The following is an 18471-nucleotide window of genomic DNA, read 5'->3' as shown; positions in this document are numbered from 1 at the left end:
GATCTGACTGGTAACTAGGATCAATTGTACGAGTCTCAAAGAAAACCAAGGTATTTATAGTGTATAGCTGAGATCTGACACTTGCACTGGATTTATGAAGTTACACAGACACCAAAATCTGGGCTGGCTCTGACACTGCAGTAACTTGCTGAGAGGCGAAAATACTGCTGGAAAATGTTTAGAAATTGCTTTTCTACCTTAAAATTGCATATAGAATTTCAGCAAGGGCTTGTTTATCATGTTTTTTTTTTAAATGTCCATTGGTAAAATCAACTTTGATAACTTGTTTTGTGTCGCTGTAGTCTTTTTATATTGTTTTTAATTAAAATGTATTAAAATATTAATGGCTGTCTAAATTACTCATTGGCTCAGACCTATTAAAGGAGTTAGTGGGGGGGGAGGACAGAGTAGAGGAAGCCCAAATATTTAGCTCATTACTGACCCTGCTTTCACTTTTCCAGCACTCCAGCTCTGTTTCATATAAATTGATTTATATTTGCATTTCCCCCTCCCTTTAAACCAAACCCATGTGCCACATGCCAAAAAATATCCCAAAGAAAAATACTTCACACAAACATTTGGAGTATCAAAGGATTTATTAAAGTAAAATAAATTAAGATCTTGCTTAGTTTCAAGGTATGTGATTTCTGTAATTCCAGTACACATAGAAATGATTCTTTTTAGTTAAAAATCTGCCTGTGGACCAAACTCCTGTAGCTCTAATTAAATAAGTTAAAATTTGCCTTATGCTGTACTTCCTGTACCTGGAGCTGTGCGCTTTATAATGGATTGTTCCAAGAAAATATCACTACCTGTGCTTCCCAAATAAGGCTTTCAAGAAAGCAATAAATGAAGCAAACAAGGAATATTTCTAATAGTCAGGGCAAAGTAGCGCACTTCGCTACCAGACTTCTGAATTCTTTTCCACTGTGGTGATTACCTTAATGCTCTAGTGAAGTCCACAAAATATATTGCTATACGTTGTTAAAAGTTCAACATTTAAAGCAGAATAAAACAGCATTTTTTCCCTCGTTTTCAATAGACTTCAGTTGTGTTTCAGCTCTGGAGAGACCTGTGCTGGGTGGGTTTCACACAGTGGAGCAGATGCCGTGACGCGGAGGGTGCGTCTTTGCCGGGATGAATCCAGACTTGGGTGATTCCTTGGTGCAAAATCAAGCAGCCTGATGTGTTTTGGCAATTTTCCCCTCAAAGTCTGGTCTCACCTTGATTATTGGTAATAAACTCCTTCTCTGGAGCTCCCCTGCTTTCTGCTGTCACTGCCCAGCTCCTCTTTGCTGAGTCTGGTGTCACCCGGCGAGCACCCACTCCTTGCTTGGACTTTGCCAAAAGCTGGGTGGCAATTCCCTGCTTTACACATTTCAAAACTGCAAAGGGAGGACATGTTGGCTACTGACCAGAGCAGAACTCGTGGAACTCCTCCAGGTCACTGTAATGTAGGAAAGTCTGTTGCTACAAATACAGAATTTGGAAGAAATGGGGTTTTTCTCCTGCCCCATAATACAGCCGAGTTCTGACTCGCTCCTGCGTTGTGTTACACGAGGGGAGCTGATCTGACTTACAGGGCAGGGGATTTAAGGCCCAGCAATACATTACAACAGGAAAATTATATAGAGTTGAAGCCTCTTACCCTAATAAATTCCTTTATGCCTTCAGGTCACTTTTGTTTAATCTCAGTTCTTGCTTCAGCTCTCAAGATGACAACCTCTCGCTGTGTGACTAGTTGCAGATTTCCAGCTGCCACCTTTCCCCGGGGAGTACGACACAGGAATTGAAACGCCCCTAATTCTGTGCTTTTATTGCTTCATCTAAATCCTCCACCACTCGCTGCAGCTTCTGGAGGCTGGGCTGGACGTTCTCCTCCATCCACTCCTCTACGGTGCAGGTGTGGAAAACCTGCTCCATGGCTGCCTGGAGATCTCGCACCACAGCGTTCCACTTGGCCAGGAGACTGAGCAGAAGGAAGAAAATCACATTTCTAGTGAGTTCTGCCTCAAGGGAGGGCCCCACCGCGCTTTTCCCAACCAGCACAGGCCTTAAAAGGACTTTACAGGAAAAGGAGCATCTATTGCAAAAGCTCACAGGACTTGATTTCGTGCAGATGGCAAAAGGTCGATGCTGTTTAAGTGCCATTAATCTCGGCACTTTTCTTGTGCAATGACTTTGAAAGTACTGAAATGCGAGCTGAAAAAAACACTATACACATTTTAAGTGTAACTGAAACCCACGGTGAGACTCGTTGGGAACTTAACTCTGGGGTTTAATCAGGAAGAGCGGATGCAGTTGGATATTCACCTTATCACAGCAAAAAAAAGCTTATAAATTAGGCATTTAGCGTGAATCAGCATGAATCTGAAAAGCCCAGAGAGTTTGAGGGAGCAGGGAGAGGGGACAGGTTTTATTCCAGCCCTGCCTGGGCCCACGGTGAGCTCCTACAGGACGAAAACACTCTATATTGGAGTAACTCCCTGGGAAGGGAGAGCTTTTCCAACACCAATTTTATCCTTGTAGTCAAAGAAATTGTTCAACAGAAGACAAAGATAAACATCTTCTGTTTAAAATATATTATGAATAGTTCATATTGTTTGGTTTCCACTGATGCTTCTGAAATAACTACAGAAAGAGGCAGGGACTCAGAGCTGTATGTACCCGAGTGCCCCAAATAGACTTGATTTCCCCCGTGATGCGAAGGAAGTGGCGTTACCTGACGGCATCCGGCTGGAAGTGATGCATGATTATAGGATGAATAATCCTCCTTTTTCTGTGGTAGGGGCTGAACCAGCCTGTGACGTACCTGAAAACGGACGTTAGTAGGAGCAGGTTGTGAAACAGCAGTGAAATACGTGTTTGTTGCTGACAGGGCAGTGACAGGGCTTTGGCTGAACCTCAGCACACAGATAATGCTTAAGAAGTATGTAAATTTAAGTCCACTTATTTCTGGAAGTAGCTTGTAGAAGACTGTCCTGGCAGATGAGAGCAACTGATCATCTGTTGCATTTTAAGTTTCATTTCAAGTTCCTTTTCCTTTAACCGCACCATTAAAAAAATTTCATTTTAAGTAACAGTAAGATTTAATTTGGGAAAGAATGGGAAATAAGGCAGCACACAGCCTGTATGAATTCTGCTGAACATTTGCATCTAAGTGTTACACTCTGCTGAGGTGTCACTCTTTAGGGCTGCGGTGCCCAAACTGCAGAGCTGGATGTTTCCGTGACCGACCACCTTGTGGGAGTCACTTTCATGAAAGCCCCGTTTTGAGGTGACAGAGCCCCCAGACCCCTCAGAGAGCCCCGGGATCAACGTCAGCATCTCTCACCTGTTCCTTTCCAGAAGCTCATCCACCGATGACTTGAGGTAGAAACTAACTTGCGTCACAAGCGTGAGGATGTTGCTCCCAGGAAAGGTCCCCAGGCTCGTGCTGGACAAAGAGGATCCGTGAGTTTCTGAACTGACCGTGCAACAAGAAGCATCTCAATTCCCCAGCTGGAATTTTACCTCATGAAAGTTTCAGTTTCCAGGTTGGACATTCCCAGGAGCTTTTCCACCTTTTCTTTAGTCTTTTCAGAATAGCCACCTAGCAGAAGACAGTGGAAATAAGTAAAAAGAACCTAAATAACCACAATGTTTATAAAAGTGTTTGTTTTTTTTTTTTTCTGGAGTGCTCAGCATTAGCTCAGTAGTTCTCTCGGGTGAAGATTTTTTAAAGAGTAAAATGAAACTAGAAGAGGGGAAAGAAACTTGGGAATGGGAGGAGCACAGTGTCTCTCACACAACTGTGTTAGGAAAGCACTTCCTTGCCACGAGTTTCCCATTCGGGGTGCTGGCTAATTTTAGGGTTTTAGAACAAGTAGGTTGTGGGTTTTTTATTGTAAAAATAGGAAATGCTGAAAGACAAAAATAAAATTTCTATTTGCAATTGCCTGTAAAGAAAAGCAGAAACTACAGGAAGTATTTTACCAGCCAGCACACTACCTAGAGCACTACCTAAGAAAATTGATTAGTTAAAACTAATTGTTTACACGTCAATGAGATCTAATCTAAATCCTGTATCGCAAACGTGCAAGATGTATAATTTATTGTTCTTAATTGACCACGATCAGATAATCAAACCACCTTAAAATGGTAAGAAGCCTGTGCCAACCTCAGGGCAAGGTGACTTCCCTGGTGTGTTAGGCATTAGCTGGGAGAGAGTGAAGTTGGCATTCATGGAATTCATGGAACGTACCGTTCTCCAGCGCCTGCAGACACACGGCCAGGGACGGAATTGCCACAGGGAGAAGCTCACACAAGACAGAGAAGTGATCGTACCTAAATAAGAAAACATTCATTAATTAGACATTTTACTATTAGAACTTACGAAACAAGTGGGAACTTTTAATATTTCAATCACTAAAATTCAAAGAGCTCTAGAAATTCTGTCTCAGAGAAGGGACCTTCTGTTTTAATATTTCAATCACTAAAATTCAAAGACCTCTAGAAATATCAGTTTCTGTCTCAGAGGAGGGACCTTCTCTCTGAAACACCAAGCATTCCTGGTTTAGGAATAAGAACAGATACAAACCAAATTACTTTCCCAAGACAAATGAGGGTCAGAAATTGGAATTCAGCTCTCTGGCATTCCCTTAGACCTCCTGGCTGCTGCATAAAACCCTTTTACTCCTTCATTACATTAGCAAGTTCTCTCTTACGCAGCATCGTTCCATTTGAATTCCCGTCAGACATCCAGATACACCCCACCCATTAACTATGCCATCTACAAGCAGCTCCAGGTGGCACAAAGTCCACTCAAGCCTTCAATCCTGATGTGCTCTTGTTGGCATCTGCCAAAACAATTCCTCCTGCTGACTAATGCCACAGCAGCTGATGGGAACTCTGCAATCACCCTCCACCTGCAGCAGGGGAACCCCAGCAGGAACCAACAGGAAGGACAGCAGGGTTGTGAAGTTCTGAATCCCCAGCCTCCTTGTACCTCTCAGGGAGTTTTTGGGTGGAAGGCTTTTTCCACATGATCCTCAGAACCATTTAAAAAGGTGTTCCTCACCTTTGCCAGCCGCCAAAACAATTCCTCCTGCTGACTAATGCCACAGCAGCTGATGGGAACTCTGCAATCACCCTCCACCTGCAGCAGGGGAACCCCAGCAGGAACCAACAGGAAGGACAGCAGGGTTGTGAAGTTCTGAATCCCCAGCCTCCTTGTACCTCTCAGGGAGTTTTTGGGTGGAAGGCTTTTTCCACATGATCCTCAGAACCATTTAAAAAGATGTTCCTCACCTTTGCCAGCCAGTCAGGGCGATACCTTCAAGGACATCAGGGGGGCTCCTGCTTGCCACTTTCAGCCACTGGAGGTGGTTTTTCAAGTGGTGCCCGATAAGCGTCAGAGACTGATTCACTCCCGTAGCTCCTTTAAAAGCACTGGCAACCCACACCTTGGAGAAGCCACATCTGCGATACTTCTCTATGAGACACACTGCCACGAGACACAGAAGAGCACTTACAGGACAAGTTTTTCTCCATTTTCTGCCTTGACTCTAATGCTCCAATAAACAGGAACCCAGGTTCCAACAGTTCCAACAGGAACGGTTGCAACAGGCTCCTGAGTCTTGTCCCATCAAGTTCTGAGCATCATCAAGGGGGGACATTTAACATGCTCTCTGAGCAGCCTGTTGCAGTGGCTGCCCCCCCATTTCCATGTGCCCAGTTTCTATATTCCATCCCCTTGAATTGCTCAATTCCAAGAACTGAGTGAATGCAACGAGCATGCACACCCTCTGGCCACTGATTCTCCTCTCAACAAAGAAATACCCTATACTAGAGCCCTTAGGAATTCTTCTTTTGAATTCTATAGATGTCTGAAGCCTTGAAGCTTCTTTTGCAAAGCTGTTCTGTCAGGAGCTATCTGCTCCCGCTGGTTTTAACTCAAGGAGAGTTAACGTAACAGAGCTTCTGAAAAACCCCTCAGTCTCCCCCCAGTGATTCCACAGCCCGCTTGAAAAAAATCAAGCAGCAGCCAATGCAAGCCCTTCACAGGAGAAGCATAAATAGAAAAGGAAAACACATAATAGCAACTGTTATGTGAAATCAAACAAGCACTATGTTTCTGCTACTAAAGCAGTAAGAAGCAATTTAACAAAGATAGAGATATTTTTGTGTCTAAGGTAGGTTTTAACCATACTATTTGGTTTGGCTATTCTGTTTAAGAGGTAACAGCTCTTTGCTTCTCAGAAGCAGCTTAGCAGAGAAGCACAAACCTTTGCCCTCCACGTCGAGGTCTGCTGCGTAGTCCCAGATCATCGGCTGCACCAGCTGCGGGACCCCAGACTCTGAAAGGAACACAGTTCTTCTAAGTCATGGAGAACAGGCACTTAAAAGTGAGGATTAAGGACACATTCTTGGTGCAGTAGCAGGTGACTAGAGCTGTGGCTTGTCACTAGAATTCTTCATTTACAGCTAAAGTGCCCCTGGGCATTTTCAGCCTGGCCAGGGTATTGAACACGTGGGTTCATGTGCCAGTGGTCACCAAGTCCTTAGACATCTTGAAACCTCTAATACGGATCAGCAGTGACACTTCATTGGAGAACCCCTTCATTCCAAGCCCATCTCATTCTTACTCCCTCAAATCTATCGGTACACACCTGCTGGGTTGGACCGGTGGAGCTGCACACACTGTACAAATGAGATTTCAGCTAAATTCAAAGGAAATAGTCACCCTGTAAGTTAGAGATTACCTGAGCTGTGTTTGCACAGAACTTTGCTTTTCAAGATGCCTTTGAAGTACAAACAAAGATACAGGTTTAGCTTCAAATCCCTTTATTACTAGTTTCATCAGCATCCCGTTTCCATTTGTTTTGTTTGCTATTGCCTGTGGCAGCAGAGTGCACTTACTACATCCTGTGCTGCTCTCGTGGAAACCACATGGGACCCACCTGCATTTTTTTGCACAATTTCCCACTATCAAAGCTGTGAATAGGTTGGTCACTGCTGGAGGAGCCACACAGCTCCTCAAGGTATTGTCTGTTTCAAGCAGACACGGAAGGTGGATCTGAAAATGCTGGAACTCTGTCTGCGCTGGAACTACTCAAATTTTTGCAGTGGTTTTGTATTTTTCAACAGACAAGACTTGTGACGTCAAGGCCTTGGAGCTGCCCCACAATTCAGATCACTAGAATTCTTCATTTACAGCTAAAGTGCCCCTGGGCATTTTCAGCCTGGCCAGGGTATTGAACACGTGGGTTCATGTGCCAGTGGTCACCAAGTCCTTAGACATCTTGAAACCTCTAATACGGATCAGCAGTGACACTTCATTGGAGAACCCCTTCATTCCAAGCCCATCTCATTCTTACTCCCTCAAATCTATCGGTACACACCTGCTGGGTTGGACCGGTGGAGCTGCACACACTGTACAAATGAGATTTCAGCTAAATTCAAAGGAAATAGTCACCCTGTAAGTTAGAGATTACCTGAGCTGTGTTTGCACAGAACTTTGCTTTTCAAGATGCCTTTGAAGTACAAACAAAGATACAGGTTTAGCTTCAAATCCCTTTATTACTAGTTTCATCAGCATCCCGTTTCCATTTGTTTTGTTTGCTATTGCCTGTGGCAGCAGAGTGCACTTACTACATCCTGTGCTGCTCTCGTGGAAACCACATGGGACCCACCTGCATTTTTTTGCACAATTTCCCACTATCAAAGCTGTGAATAGGTTGGTCACTGCTGGAGGAGCCACACAGCTCCTCAAGGTATTGTCTGTTTCAAGCAGACACGGAAGGTGGATCTGAAAATGCTGGAACTCTGTCTGCGCTGGAACTACTCAAATTTTTGCAGTGGTTTTGTATTTTTCAACAGACAAGACTTGTGACGTCAAGGCCTTGGAGCTGCCCCACAATTCAGAATGGGAGCCCCTCCAATGTGCTCTAGGATCACATACCAAAGGTGCTCACAGTGTCACAGCTCCTCCATGGAAGCCTGTGCCACTGGAACCAGACGCGGCACGGAGCAAGAACCAACATCAGAAGGTGGTGAGAGGCAGAGAAATTTAGACTGAGACCACAAATGGTAATAGTTGGAGTTTTGTAATGTGTAAAGGAAGTAGAATTGATGGCAACCACTGCATGATGACTGTTTTGTTTGCTATTGTTACCAGATGGAGAACTAAAGTGTACTCCGTGTTGAGACTTGCCTGGAGTCACACAGAAAGTCTGTGACACAGCCAAGGACTGAACGTCTCTGCTGTCCAGTCTAACAATCACATCTCAACTATTCTCAGATTTCTCACCTTCATTACTTTCAGCTGCCAACAAATCTGTTTTAACTGCCTGTGGAAAGGTTTTTGTAGGCTCCAGAATATGACTCGCCCCCTGAGGGATCACGCACCTGCCAGTGTTTCCTCACTCATCCCTCTGAGCATGTCATCCCACACGACGGGCGTCACGCCGGGGTAAGACGAGGCCACACAACTTGCAACTGCTTTTATGTGGGATAAGCAGAGCTTCTCAGGAGTGTTGTCTTGTTGCTGCAGCCACTGCTTTGACTCCTCTCCTTCGCCCAGGTAATACACCTGGAACACCAAATGAACGAGTTTGACACAGTGTCACCAAATCATACAATATTTAAAACCTATTGCCCAGATGTGACACACAGAGAGGACATATTTAAAAGCATCTCTCCGTGTTGAAGACACTGCAAGTGCTTCTACCAGCCTACAGGACATTGTGGCCATGAATAAGTGCACTACGTAAGGGAATTTTTGTATAGAAACTATAATTAATAATTAATGCCTGCTGTATTTGTCTTTGCCAGGTTCGTCTTCAGAAATAGCTCTCACCAGATTTACTCAGTTCAAATCTAGTAATCCATAAAGTCCTGAATTACATAAAATGAAGTTCCTGTCTTGGGGAAGGAGATCATCTGTACCTGAATCTAGAAGTGACTTGGGGGCACGTCCACGCGCGGCCCCAGTGTGCTTGGTCCTACCCAGAGAGTGGATTTGGGCCTATTGAGCTAAATATGCATTTAAAACTCTTTGCTGTTTTAGAGCAGATTTAATCTAAACCACATTTATTCCACATAAACAGTACTTTTTCTTTTTAAAAGCTTGCAAGTCCCTATCTAACCTTGCCACTAGTTCCCAGACAACAGGATGCAAAATGCTAAATTACTATCAGTACAGTTAAGGTGATCACAAAGAATTTCAGGGATCTGTGTGCCATAGGGAGGGGTTTAAGAAACTCAAGGTTCTCTTCCTCAAGGAGACAAACTACCAAGAGAAAATACCCCAAACTTCCCACCACAAAAGGGCTTACTTTAAATAAGTTGCCCAGAACAACGAGCCAACAGCCAAACTCACATGATTCTTAATTAATACCTCCAATTGCTATCTCACTTTAAATACTCATTTCACTTAAAACCAAATGCTGAGTTAGCATTAAGAAACTGCTTTCAATACTTTTGATATTATACTTAGAGCAACAGAAATAGCATCCTGTGCTACTGGAACAATTTATTGTCAAAAAGAGTTTCCTAAGTTAGTGTTTTCTGTCCCCAGGATCATACCCAAATGTGGCCTGGGCACCAGGGAAATGCAGAAGCCTCGGCCTTTATCATCATTCCTCAAAAGAAAAAAATTCCTGGCTCATGAGAAGTCGCACCTCATCACATCCAATGTGAAACCATTTTACATCTTCATGCAGTGCCATGACTTGGTCAACCATGGCTTTGACCAGCGCCCGCGACTCCTCCTTGTGTGGGTTGAGGGCGTTGGGAAACACCTTCACCTCCCGGAGATGAGCGAACTCTTTGTGCTTCAGCACGAACTGCAAGAGAAAGGAGAGCTCGGGGAACAACCCCAACACGAAGGGGGACAGCAGTGTCCTCTTGTGTTACCAGGGTCTGCTAACAGCTGTCCTGCTAAAACCTGGGTGTTGGGTGTGGGTGAGCATAACAGCTGTCCTGCTAAAACCTGGGTGTTGGCTGTGGGTGAGCACGGGGCTGTTGGCTGTGTGTGGGCACAGGGGTGTTGGCTGTGCGTGGGGGCTGTTGGCTGTGTGTGGGCATAGGGGTGTTGGCTGTGTGTGGACATGGGGGCTGTTGGCTGTGTGTGGGCACAGGGGCTGTTGGCTGTGCATGGGGGCTGTTGGCTGTGTGTTGGCACAGGGGTGTTGGCTGTGAGTGGGCATGAGGCTGTTGGCTGTGTGTGGGGACAGGGGTGTTGGCTGTGCATGGGGGCTGTTGGCTTTGTGTTGGCACAGGGGTGTTGGCTGTGAGTGGGCATGAGGCTGTTGGCTGTGTGTGGGCAGAGGGGTGTTGGCTGTGTGTGGGCACAGGGGTGTTGGCTGTGTGTGGGCACAGGGCTGTTGGCACAGGGGCTGTTGGCTGTGTGTGGGCACAGGGGTGTTGGCTGTGCGTGGACACAGGGCTGTTGGCTGTGTGTGGGCACGGGGGCTGTTGGCTGTGAGTGGGCACAGGGGACTGCACGAGGCCTCTCCCTGGGGGCTGTGCAGGGATGGTACAGGCAGGAGGGACACGGCTGCTGCTCCACAGTGGTCTCTGACCATGAAACACCTCAGGATGAGAAGGAACCGGGGTGCTCAGTGCAGCGTCCCGAGCGTGGGAAGCTGGATAACGGGAGGCCCAGCACTCATGATGGAGATTTCCCAAAAAATCGCCCCCCCCGCCCCCCCCAGCGCTCCCAGGCATCGAAGGCACGATGCCACCCGCTCTCTGCTCACCTCCATGTGCCCGAAGGTCTGCACCAGCGGCACCACCTCCAGCCCCTGCGCCCTGGCCTGGCTCAGCACCGCCCTCACCTCCCCGGGGCTGCGGGGGGAGAGCGACACCTCAGGGCCCGGCCCGGCTCCGCGGATCCCTCCGGGCCCACCCCCGGCCGGTACCTGTAGGCGTGAGGGGCCCGCAGCTGCCCCAGCGGCCCCGCGTAGGGGAAGGTGTCCTCATACTCCAGCAGCAGCCCGCTGGCGCCCAGCGCCCGCAGCAGCGGCAGCACCTGAGGGGACAGAGGGGGCCTCCCACCTGGCAGCGGAGGCCGTCGTCCGCGGGAGTGGAAGCGCCCGGGCCCGGCGGGTTGAGGGGAGCGGCCTGTGGGAGCTCCTGTGGGAGGGCGGCCCGTCACCCCCGGGCGTGAAAGAGGGATAAAAATTGCATGTGTGCATATACATCTGGGGAATAACCCCCTGCACCAGGACAGGTTGGGGGTGACCTGCTGGAGAGCAGCTCTGAGGAGAAAGACCTGGGAATCCTGGTGGACAACAGAATGCCCATGAGCCATCAATGTGCCCTTGTGGCCAAGAAGGCCAATTGTATCCTGGGGGGCATCAGGAAGAGTGTGAGCAGCAGGTGGAGGGAGGTCATCCTGCCCCTCTGCTCTGCCCTGCCCTGGGGAGGCCCCATCTGGAGCAATGAGACCGTGTCTGGGCTCCCCAGTTCAGGAAGGACAGGGAACTGCTGGAGAAGGGACAGCAGAGGGCTGCAAAGATGATGAGGGACCTGGAGCATCTCCCTTATGAGGGGAGGCTGAGGGACTTGGGGCTTTTTAGTCTGGAGAAGAGAAGGCTGAGGGGGGATTTGATCAATGCTTATAAGTACTGAAAGGGTGAGTGTCAAGAGGATGGGGCCAGTCTTTTTTCAGTGGTGCCCAGGGACAGGACAAGAGAAAGTGGGCACAAAACACCTAAACGTGATGAGGAACCTCTTTTCTGTGAGGGTGGCAGAGCCCTGGAACAGGCTGCCCAGCAAGGGGGTGGAATCTCCTTCTCTGGAGACATTCAAACCCACCTGGGCACGTTCCTGTGCAACCTGCTCTGGGTGGACTTGCTCTGGCAGGGGGTTGGAGTAGATGATCTCCAGAGGTCCCTTCCAACCCCATGTGATTCTGTGATTCTGTATACTCAAAAGGAGGGGTCAGTTTTGGTACTGGTGCTGGTCTGTGAGGGGGTCTCCCCAGTATCAGGTGGGATAGTGTCACCTCAGCGGCTTGGGAGCGGTGAAGTTGTTCTCTTACCTGGGGCTGTTGCTGTGCTCCCTCCCTAGTGCCAAGAAGAGCAGAGGCCAGCAAGAGTCACGGTGGAGGTGGCTGAAGGCAGTGTTCCTGCTCTCGTCTGCTGCTGTCGGTGGCCTCTTGAGCTGGAACTACCTGAGTGCTGAGGATGGAGTCACAGAGGTGCTGGCTCATCGCAGGGAGAGCCTTCAGGACAAGTTCGTTGAGATCCCCTGCTCTGAGGACTACAACAGCCACAAAAGATTTGAAGGTATCTGGGTAGGACTGTCCAAAGCGGGATGAAGCAGCCCTCAGGGAACTGTAGCAGGCTGACTGCTCTCTAAGGCTCTTAAACCAAATTTGTGCTGCAAAGCTCCAGTGTTTCTCACACCTGGCTGCTGGGTGTATTGTTTAAATCCCCAAATGTTCATACCTCTTGGGCCAGCCCAGAAGTTGCTGCAGCTGAGAGGTTTTTCTGTTATTCCTACGTAATTCCCTTCTGAAACTGCTTGCTTAGGCTGTATGAAATACATTTCTGTGTATATGTTTCTAGTGTCTTTTCATGCTCTGTTGATTCCTGTAATAGGCTTGTGGGTTAGTTTGTTACGGGTAAATACCATACAGGGTGTGGAACAGAACCAATTTAGGATATTGTCTGTGCTACTAGCATGTGGTAATGGCACAAATGCCAGCTTCTGACACTTGTTTTGAGATGTGTGTGTGCTGCAGCTTTTGATGCTGCCTGCAAAGCACTTTTCTGTCTTTATGTCTGTCAGCAGAGCCTGTTTTCTGCCAAATTGGTATTTGTTTCACCTGCCCCTTATTTCTTTAGAGTGTTGATGTGGGATCTTATAGAGAAAGGGAGGATTTTCATCTTCTCTGATGAAGAGCAGTGAGAGTCTAACTTGCAGTTTGAATGGATGAGCTATGCTGGTGTTCCCTTTCAGATTTGCAAAATGTATCTTGATGAGCATTTTGAGCTGGTGCTGCTGCCAGAAGGCAGCTCTGCTCTTGCTTTGTCAGCCTACCTTTATGTCTAGCTGTGTGTTGACTGATAAGCTATTGTGTAAAAAAAAAAATAAAAAAAATTCTGAGCTAGTTTTTAGCCAAATCAGTTTTTACTTGGTTTATTATGTTGCTGACAAACCACTTGTGGCTGATACAAAGCTGGAGACAAGTGTGGAGGCTGGAAGAAGCTTGTTGGAGCTGAGGAAGAGCGATGATGATCAAAGGGCTGGAGAATCTGCCCTGTGAGGAAAGAGTTGGGTCTCTTCTGGAGAAGAGAAAGATCGGGAGGAACCACATCACAGTATTCCAGTACTTAAAGGGCAGCTACAAAGAGGATGGAGGCTCCTGCCTCACAAGGAGCCACATGGAGAAGACAAGGGGCAGTGGGTACAAGCTGCACTGGGATGTAGAGTCCGTATGACTGGAGGTTTTCAAGATGTGATTGAACATGGTGCTAGATTGTAGAATCATAGAATTGTCTAGGTTGGAAGGAACCTTAAAGATCATCTAGTCCAACCATCAACCTAACCATCAGCCAGGCTCCCTTTACCACAAAAGGTGAACCAGGTGATCTTTTGAGGTCCCTTCCAACCTGGGAGGTTCTATGACTTTGATTTCTAACTTCCAGTGCCAATTTTGGTAGAAAGTGTTCATCAAACTGCAGCCTGGATGTGGTGCCCCAAAGGTGTGGAGGTAACTCCCCTGTCCTCTTCAGGTGGCTCCACCTCCTGGTGCTGTTGGTTGAAAGGCTTGTAACATAAACCAAAAGTCTGTGTAGTTTGTGGTCAGATAGATGCTCCAGTAGCAGCACTGAGGGAAAACTTTTTTGGAGGATTCATCAACCCAGGAGGAACGAAGGGGAGTCATCTGCTAGATGTTTCGCTTGCTGCTGTTTATTCACTTTTGTGATTGATTTGGGGTTTCGGCAGATGTATTTACATGTGTTTCCCTCGACTGTGCTTTCAGAAAGAGATCAGGGGTATCAGAAAAGTGTGAACATCTGTTTCGTTAAGTGGTTAATTGAAGCCATGCTGTGATAATGAACTTCGCTCTTGGGTTTTTAACTCTCGTCTCCTGCCTGGTCCCCACAAGAGGGTGGTGGTGAGCTGCTGAGCCTCGCTGTCCCACCACAGCTGACCTCCTCGCTCCACCTCTGTGTTCCCCATAGTTTAGCGAGGCAGTAGATGCGGGTTGGGGTTCTCTGCCAAATCGGATTCGGCTCCGGAGCTTTAGTCGCTTTGTTTGAAATAACCTTCTGTCACTCAATAGCTTTTCAACCTCTGCCTTTGCTCTGGCTTGACACCCGCAGCTGCTGGCTCGGTGTCAGCAGGAGGCACATTCCTGTCATCGCTCGGTGTCTGATGCTCAGCTGTAAAGTTTCCACAGTGAAGATGAGCTTTTTTATTTATGCACCTGTTCCTGCTTCAAACTGAACTAGTGCAACCGAGCTTCTAGTTAGCTTCAAATGCTAGGACAGTTGGTGTCAGAGCAGTGGTTTTATTTCCATAGCACTGCCTGCCAGTAAAGATGCTTCATACAGAAGTAAAATGTGTTATTTTTCAGAGGCCGAGCACTTAACTTATTATATTTGCAGAAGACAGGGTGTTCTGTGAGCACAGTCCCATTTGAGTTCTGAACCCTCTAGATGGATCTTGGCTACTTCTGCTGCCTCGAGACATGGGTAACTACTTATAGCTACTGTGGCTACTGGTGTGTCTGATGGAACCCCTGTGTACTCTTATGTGTGTTGACATACTGTGTCAGTGTACAGAGCACCCATGGTCACTACCCAGGACACAGCTTTAGGATGCTTTTCCAGAGGCCAGATCAGTGGATGTGGGAAGCAGAAAAGTCTGTGAACGGTGAAGGAAAAGGTCTAACACCTCAACTGCTGGTGTGGTCATGGGGATGGCATCCAGTAAATCCTTGCCTCCTCTTGTGCTGCTTTGAGGTGGATTGCATTAGGGCAGCATCATGATGGGGCTTTTTTTCTCATCTGAATCCTCCTGGTCTTGGCAGTGGATGGTTCTTGGCCAAGTACCTCTTTAAGTAGAAGACAAAGCTGCAGTTCAGGCACTTGGGCCCCTGTGTTACCATCTGTTCTCTGTGCACTGCAGGGGCCATGGTGGTTTTGTGTGTTTTGGTATGCTCCTCCTTTACCTTGATTGAAAAAAATGCAATTCTTGGATCCAAAGCCAAGTGCCTTATCTAGTAAGTGAATGATTCTGTGTCTATTAGGTACAAATTTGTGGAAGGTACCTGGTATTGAACTTCTCCTGAGTGCAGATTCTCCAAGTATGTTTTTAACACTTCAGTGCTCCTGTATCTTAAACAAAGGTGACACATTTCTTAATGCTAAAATTGTTTCCAAACAAACAGACTGTTTTGATTTTTCCTTAGCATTCATCCAGTGTTTGTGCCTTACTGCTGGTACCTGCCTGACTTCATGCTGGACTGTCTTCTTGTTTTTCTTCTCAGCTGCTGCTGTTGCCTTCAGCACACCTCCTGCTTCCAGCATGGTCTCTGCCAGATCTTTGTGAGAGACCCTTGGCACGTAACTGTTGTTCTGCCAAATGTAGGCTCTCCAGTGCCAACCATTCCAAAAGGTTAAGATCTGTGCTGTTGGTTGTGGCTGGAAATAGCACAAATCTCTTCTGAAACCAGAAATCTTTGCTAGTGTCCTTTTTGCAGAACGTCATACAAGAAAACTCTACTTAAACAGCTTTCTTCTGGAGTATTGACATTCTCTTTTAAATTTTCCACCTCTTTTCCACTTTTCCACCTCTTTTCTCCTTGAACACCAGCTTTCCCTCTTGTCTAAGACAATTTTATTTGTCTTTCAAGCATTTTCAATGGCAGAAGGAAAGTAATTCCCATTTTCTTGCCTGTAGTTAAGAGAGTTTCCTTGTTTTTCTGTGTTCAGCTTTCTCCAACCCCCTCAAAACTTCATTTTTTCTCTCGGCTTGTTACCTCAGCCATTTCTTATCCTGGTTTTTAACAGGACTATCAAAAAAAAGTGTACTGCCAGTATGCAAACTTGTGCTTGATAACATTGTTGACATCTTTATACCCAACAAAACGTTGGGTGCAGCGTGGAGTATACGTTACGTGACTTCTGATTGATGATCACTGTTCTGCAAATTTGAGTGGGTCTTATGGTTACTAACAAAATGTTTGCTAAGGTTTTTTTTCAGTTCTGGGAATACAAATTGATTCCTCTTTGGCTGTTTTTTTTTTTTTTTTTAACATGCATCTCAGTTTAAAATTGGGTGCTGGGAGCTGTTATTGCCTCAGCCATCTGTCTCGCTCTTTGGGTGAGTTTTTGCTAGCCTGGAGGCAGAGATGTCTCATCCCTGGCAATTGGCTCCTGAGATGCTCTTCAGCCTGGCATTCAGCAGTGAAGAACTGATTTTAATCTGCCACTGCTGAATGCAGGATGGAGCCTTTAAGGCACAGCAACATAAAATGTGTATAGTTTTGTTAGGGCAGACAAGTAATAGTTTGCAATGTTTGCTGGCTGCTACTTGTTGCTTTTCAGAGCCGCTGGGTCATAGGCTCCAGAGGAACACAGCAGTTCCAGTGCTTGCATTTGTATTGCAAGATCTGTGGTCTTTAACTTGCAAACTGTTGATTCCTGGAACTGAGATTGAAAAATGCAAGAATTTCCACAAAACCCGTTGCAGAGGGAATATTTACAGTGTGCCTGAAACGTGGCACAGAAGCTCCCCCTCGTTCTGTTCCCTCCACTCCCAAACTTGTAATTTAGAACAACTTTCTGCCTGTAAAGCCTTTGTTGGTTTGAATTCTGTACCTTTGGGGCTGCTACCATATTGCGAAATGTTGTTCTTTAATGTGCAAAGTGCCTTTGGGCTGCTGCCAGGATTTGTAATGTTTATGGTGTTGGTTTTTTACGTCACAGTGGTTTCTAATAAATGGTATGTTTTGATTCTGCTCATTTCTTTAGCTCACAGGGTCAAGAGGAGAGAAGTGAGCTGTGGGGGCACTGGTTTGGGTTCATTCTTGTCACACTGCTGGGTTCTGTGCTGGCACTGATAAATGAATGCTTAGGAATGTAATCTCTAGCATTATTTCAGACTGCTGGTGTCCTAGGTCATAATTCAGTGTGTGCTCCCCGGAATGTGAGTCTTGAGCCAATTTGGTGAATTGTTGCTGGGTAGTCAGAAAATGCAGTGACTGATCTGGGTTGTAATCCAGTTGGTTTCCTCACCTCGATCTGTGTTTAAACAGTCTGCTTGGTGTTGGTGCCTTTGACTTCAATTTAAATACACATCAAACAAGGGACAAGCAAGGAAACAGTGTGTATTATTTGGAATGTTGTTGCCAGTACTCAGCCTATTCACCCACACATCTTTCTCATTGATTCTCTCTCCTCTTGAAATGCTGGTGTAACTGGAGGGCTGTATTGAGATATATCCAGTAAGATGGAGTGGAAATTCCTACAAAACACCTGTGCTGTGGCAAAATTTCTCTTCCTGTCAGTCTGTGGTCATTGTTATCATTAGTTGCTTTCAGTCACAGCAGACTGATGCTTTTGACTTGCGTGGATGAATTGATTGATTTCTTTCCAAGAGTTTCCCCTCCTGCCCCCCTTTCTGTTCTGATGAGCAAATAATCCTTGAAGAGGAGCTCAGTTCAGCGGCAGTAAGTGTATTGGCAGATGTCAGAAAATACACTCAGCCCAACTTTTCTGTGGCTTTATGTCCATATATATATGGATCTTTCCCAGTTAAATGCCAGCTGTGACATCCCAAGGTCTCTGGTGGCTCAGAATTGATCTTTTTGCCTGAAGACTGCTGTGGACCAGACTTCTAGTTTTATAGGAACTTTCACATGTTCTTCATCTGGAACTCTTACTGCTGGATTTTTTCCACAAGCTTTTAAAATTTAATGTTAGATTTCTTAACAATGAATTTTAAGGGACTTTTTTATTATGTATGTCCAAACTGTGAGCTTCAAGACACTTTTGTGCAAAGTCTCATATAAGAAGCTGCCCTTCAAGGTAAATTTGTATAGACACCCCATACAGAATTTTGACTCCCGGGTAAATTTGTATAGACACCCCATACAGAATGTTATTTGTTTCCTTTTGACTCCCATGTTTGGGGGGGACAGAGTTGAGCAAATCTGCATTGTGCTTTTATTCTCCCTGCATTATGACTGGAATGTTTGAATTCACTGCCTTTTTTGTTACTAGTGCTTTCCCCAGTGATTTCCAGTGGACAGCAGGGAAAGTGATGTAGTTTGAGTCCTGGGGCCTTGATTCTGTGCGGAGGCAACAGTAACTCTGGCTGGTTTGTCTTCTCTCTGATAATTGTTGTGCAAAACACATAAAAATGGAGGTGTAGCTTTCTTGTAGTTTAATTTATATATTCTGATGCTTTCCCCAGTGATTTCCAGTGGACAGCAGGGAAAGTGATGTAGTTTGAGTCCTGGGGCCT

At 46.2% G+C, this 18471-nt stretch overlaps 2 protein-coding genes across 5 annotated transcripts in view; one reads left to right on the top strand and one right to left on the bottom strand.

The window, feature by feature from the left end:
* Positions 1-577: 577 nt before the first annotated feature.
* Positions 578-11007, bottom strand: HEXDC (hexosaminidase (glycosyl hydrolase family 20, catalytic domain) containing). 4 transcript variants are annotated; one of them, XR_001413239.1, is made up of 11 exons: positions 10743-11002; positions 9663-9827; positions 8389-8572; positions 6267-6338; positions 5290-5485; positions 4244-4326; positions 3514-3592; positions 3335-3436; positions 2723-2812; positions 1649-1969; positions 578-1447 (listed from the first exon to the last, which is right to left on the bottom strand). XR_001413239.1 is itself a non-coding variant. In XM_014952810.1 (10 exons), exons 2-10 carry the CDS (start codon positions 9723-9725, stop codon positions 1801-1803), a joined length of 1038 nt encoding a protein of 345 aa, XP_014808296.1. In that variant the 5' UTR covers positions 9726-9827; positions 10905-11007; the 3' UTR covers positions 578-1800. The 4 variants fall into 4 exon arrangements, 3 of the variants coding, with proteins under 3 accessions (XP_014808296.1, XP_014808277.1, XP_014808289.1); XM_014952810.1 differs by having other exon boundaries at positions 578-1969; positions 10905-11007; XM_014952791.1 differs by having other exon boundaries at positions 578-1969.
* LOC106892713 (2-oxoglutarate and iron-dependent oxygenase domain-containing protein 3-like) overlaps positions 10747-18471 on the top strand; it is a 36278-nt gene continuing 28553 nt past the window's right edge. The window contains exons 1-2 of the mRNA XM_014950120.1: positions 10747-11108; positions 12058-12275. Of these exons, the coding sequence (XP_014805606.1) occupies positions 10747-11108; positions 12058-12275 (580 nt within the window). The remainder of the gene's footprint in view (positions 11109-12057; positions 12276-18471) is intronic.

This window comes from Calidris pugnax, unplaced genomic scaffold (assembly GCF_001431845.1).
Source record: "Calidris pugnax isolate Ruff unplaced genomic scaffold, ASM143184v1 scaffold9, whole genome shotgun sequence".
NCBI lineage: Eukaryota > Metazoa > Chordata > Aves > Charadriiformes > Scolopacidae > Calidris > Calidris pugnax.
This window is presented reverse-complemented; position numbering and strand designations above follow the sequence as displayed.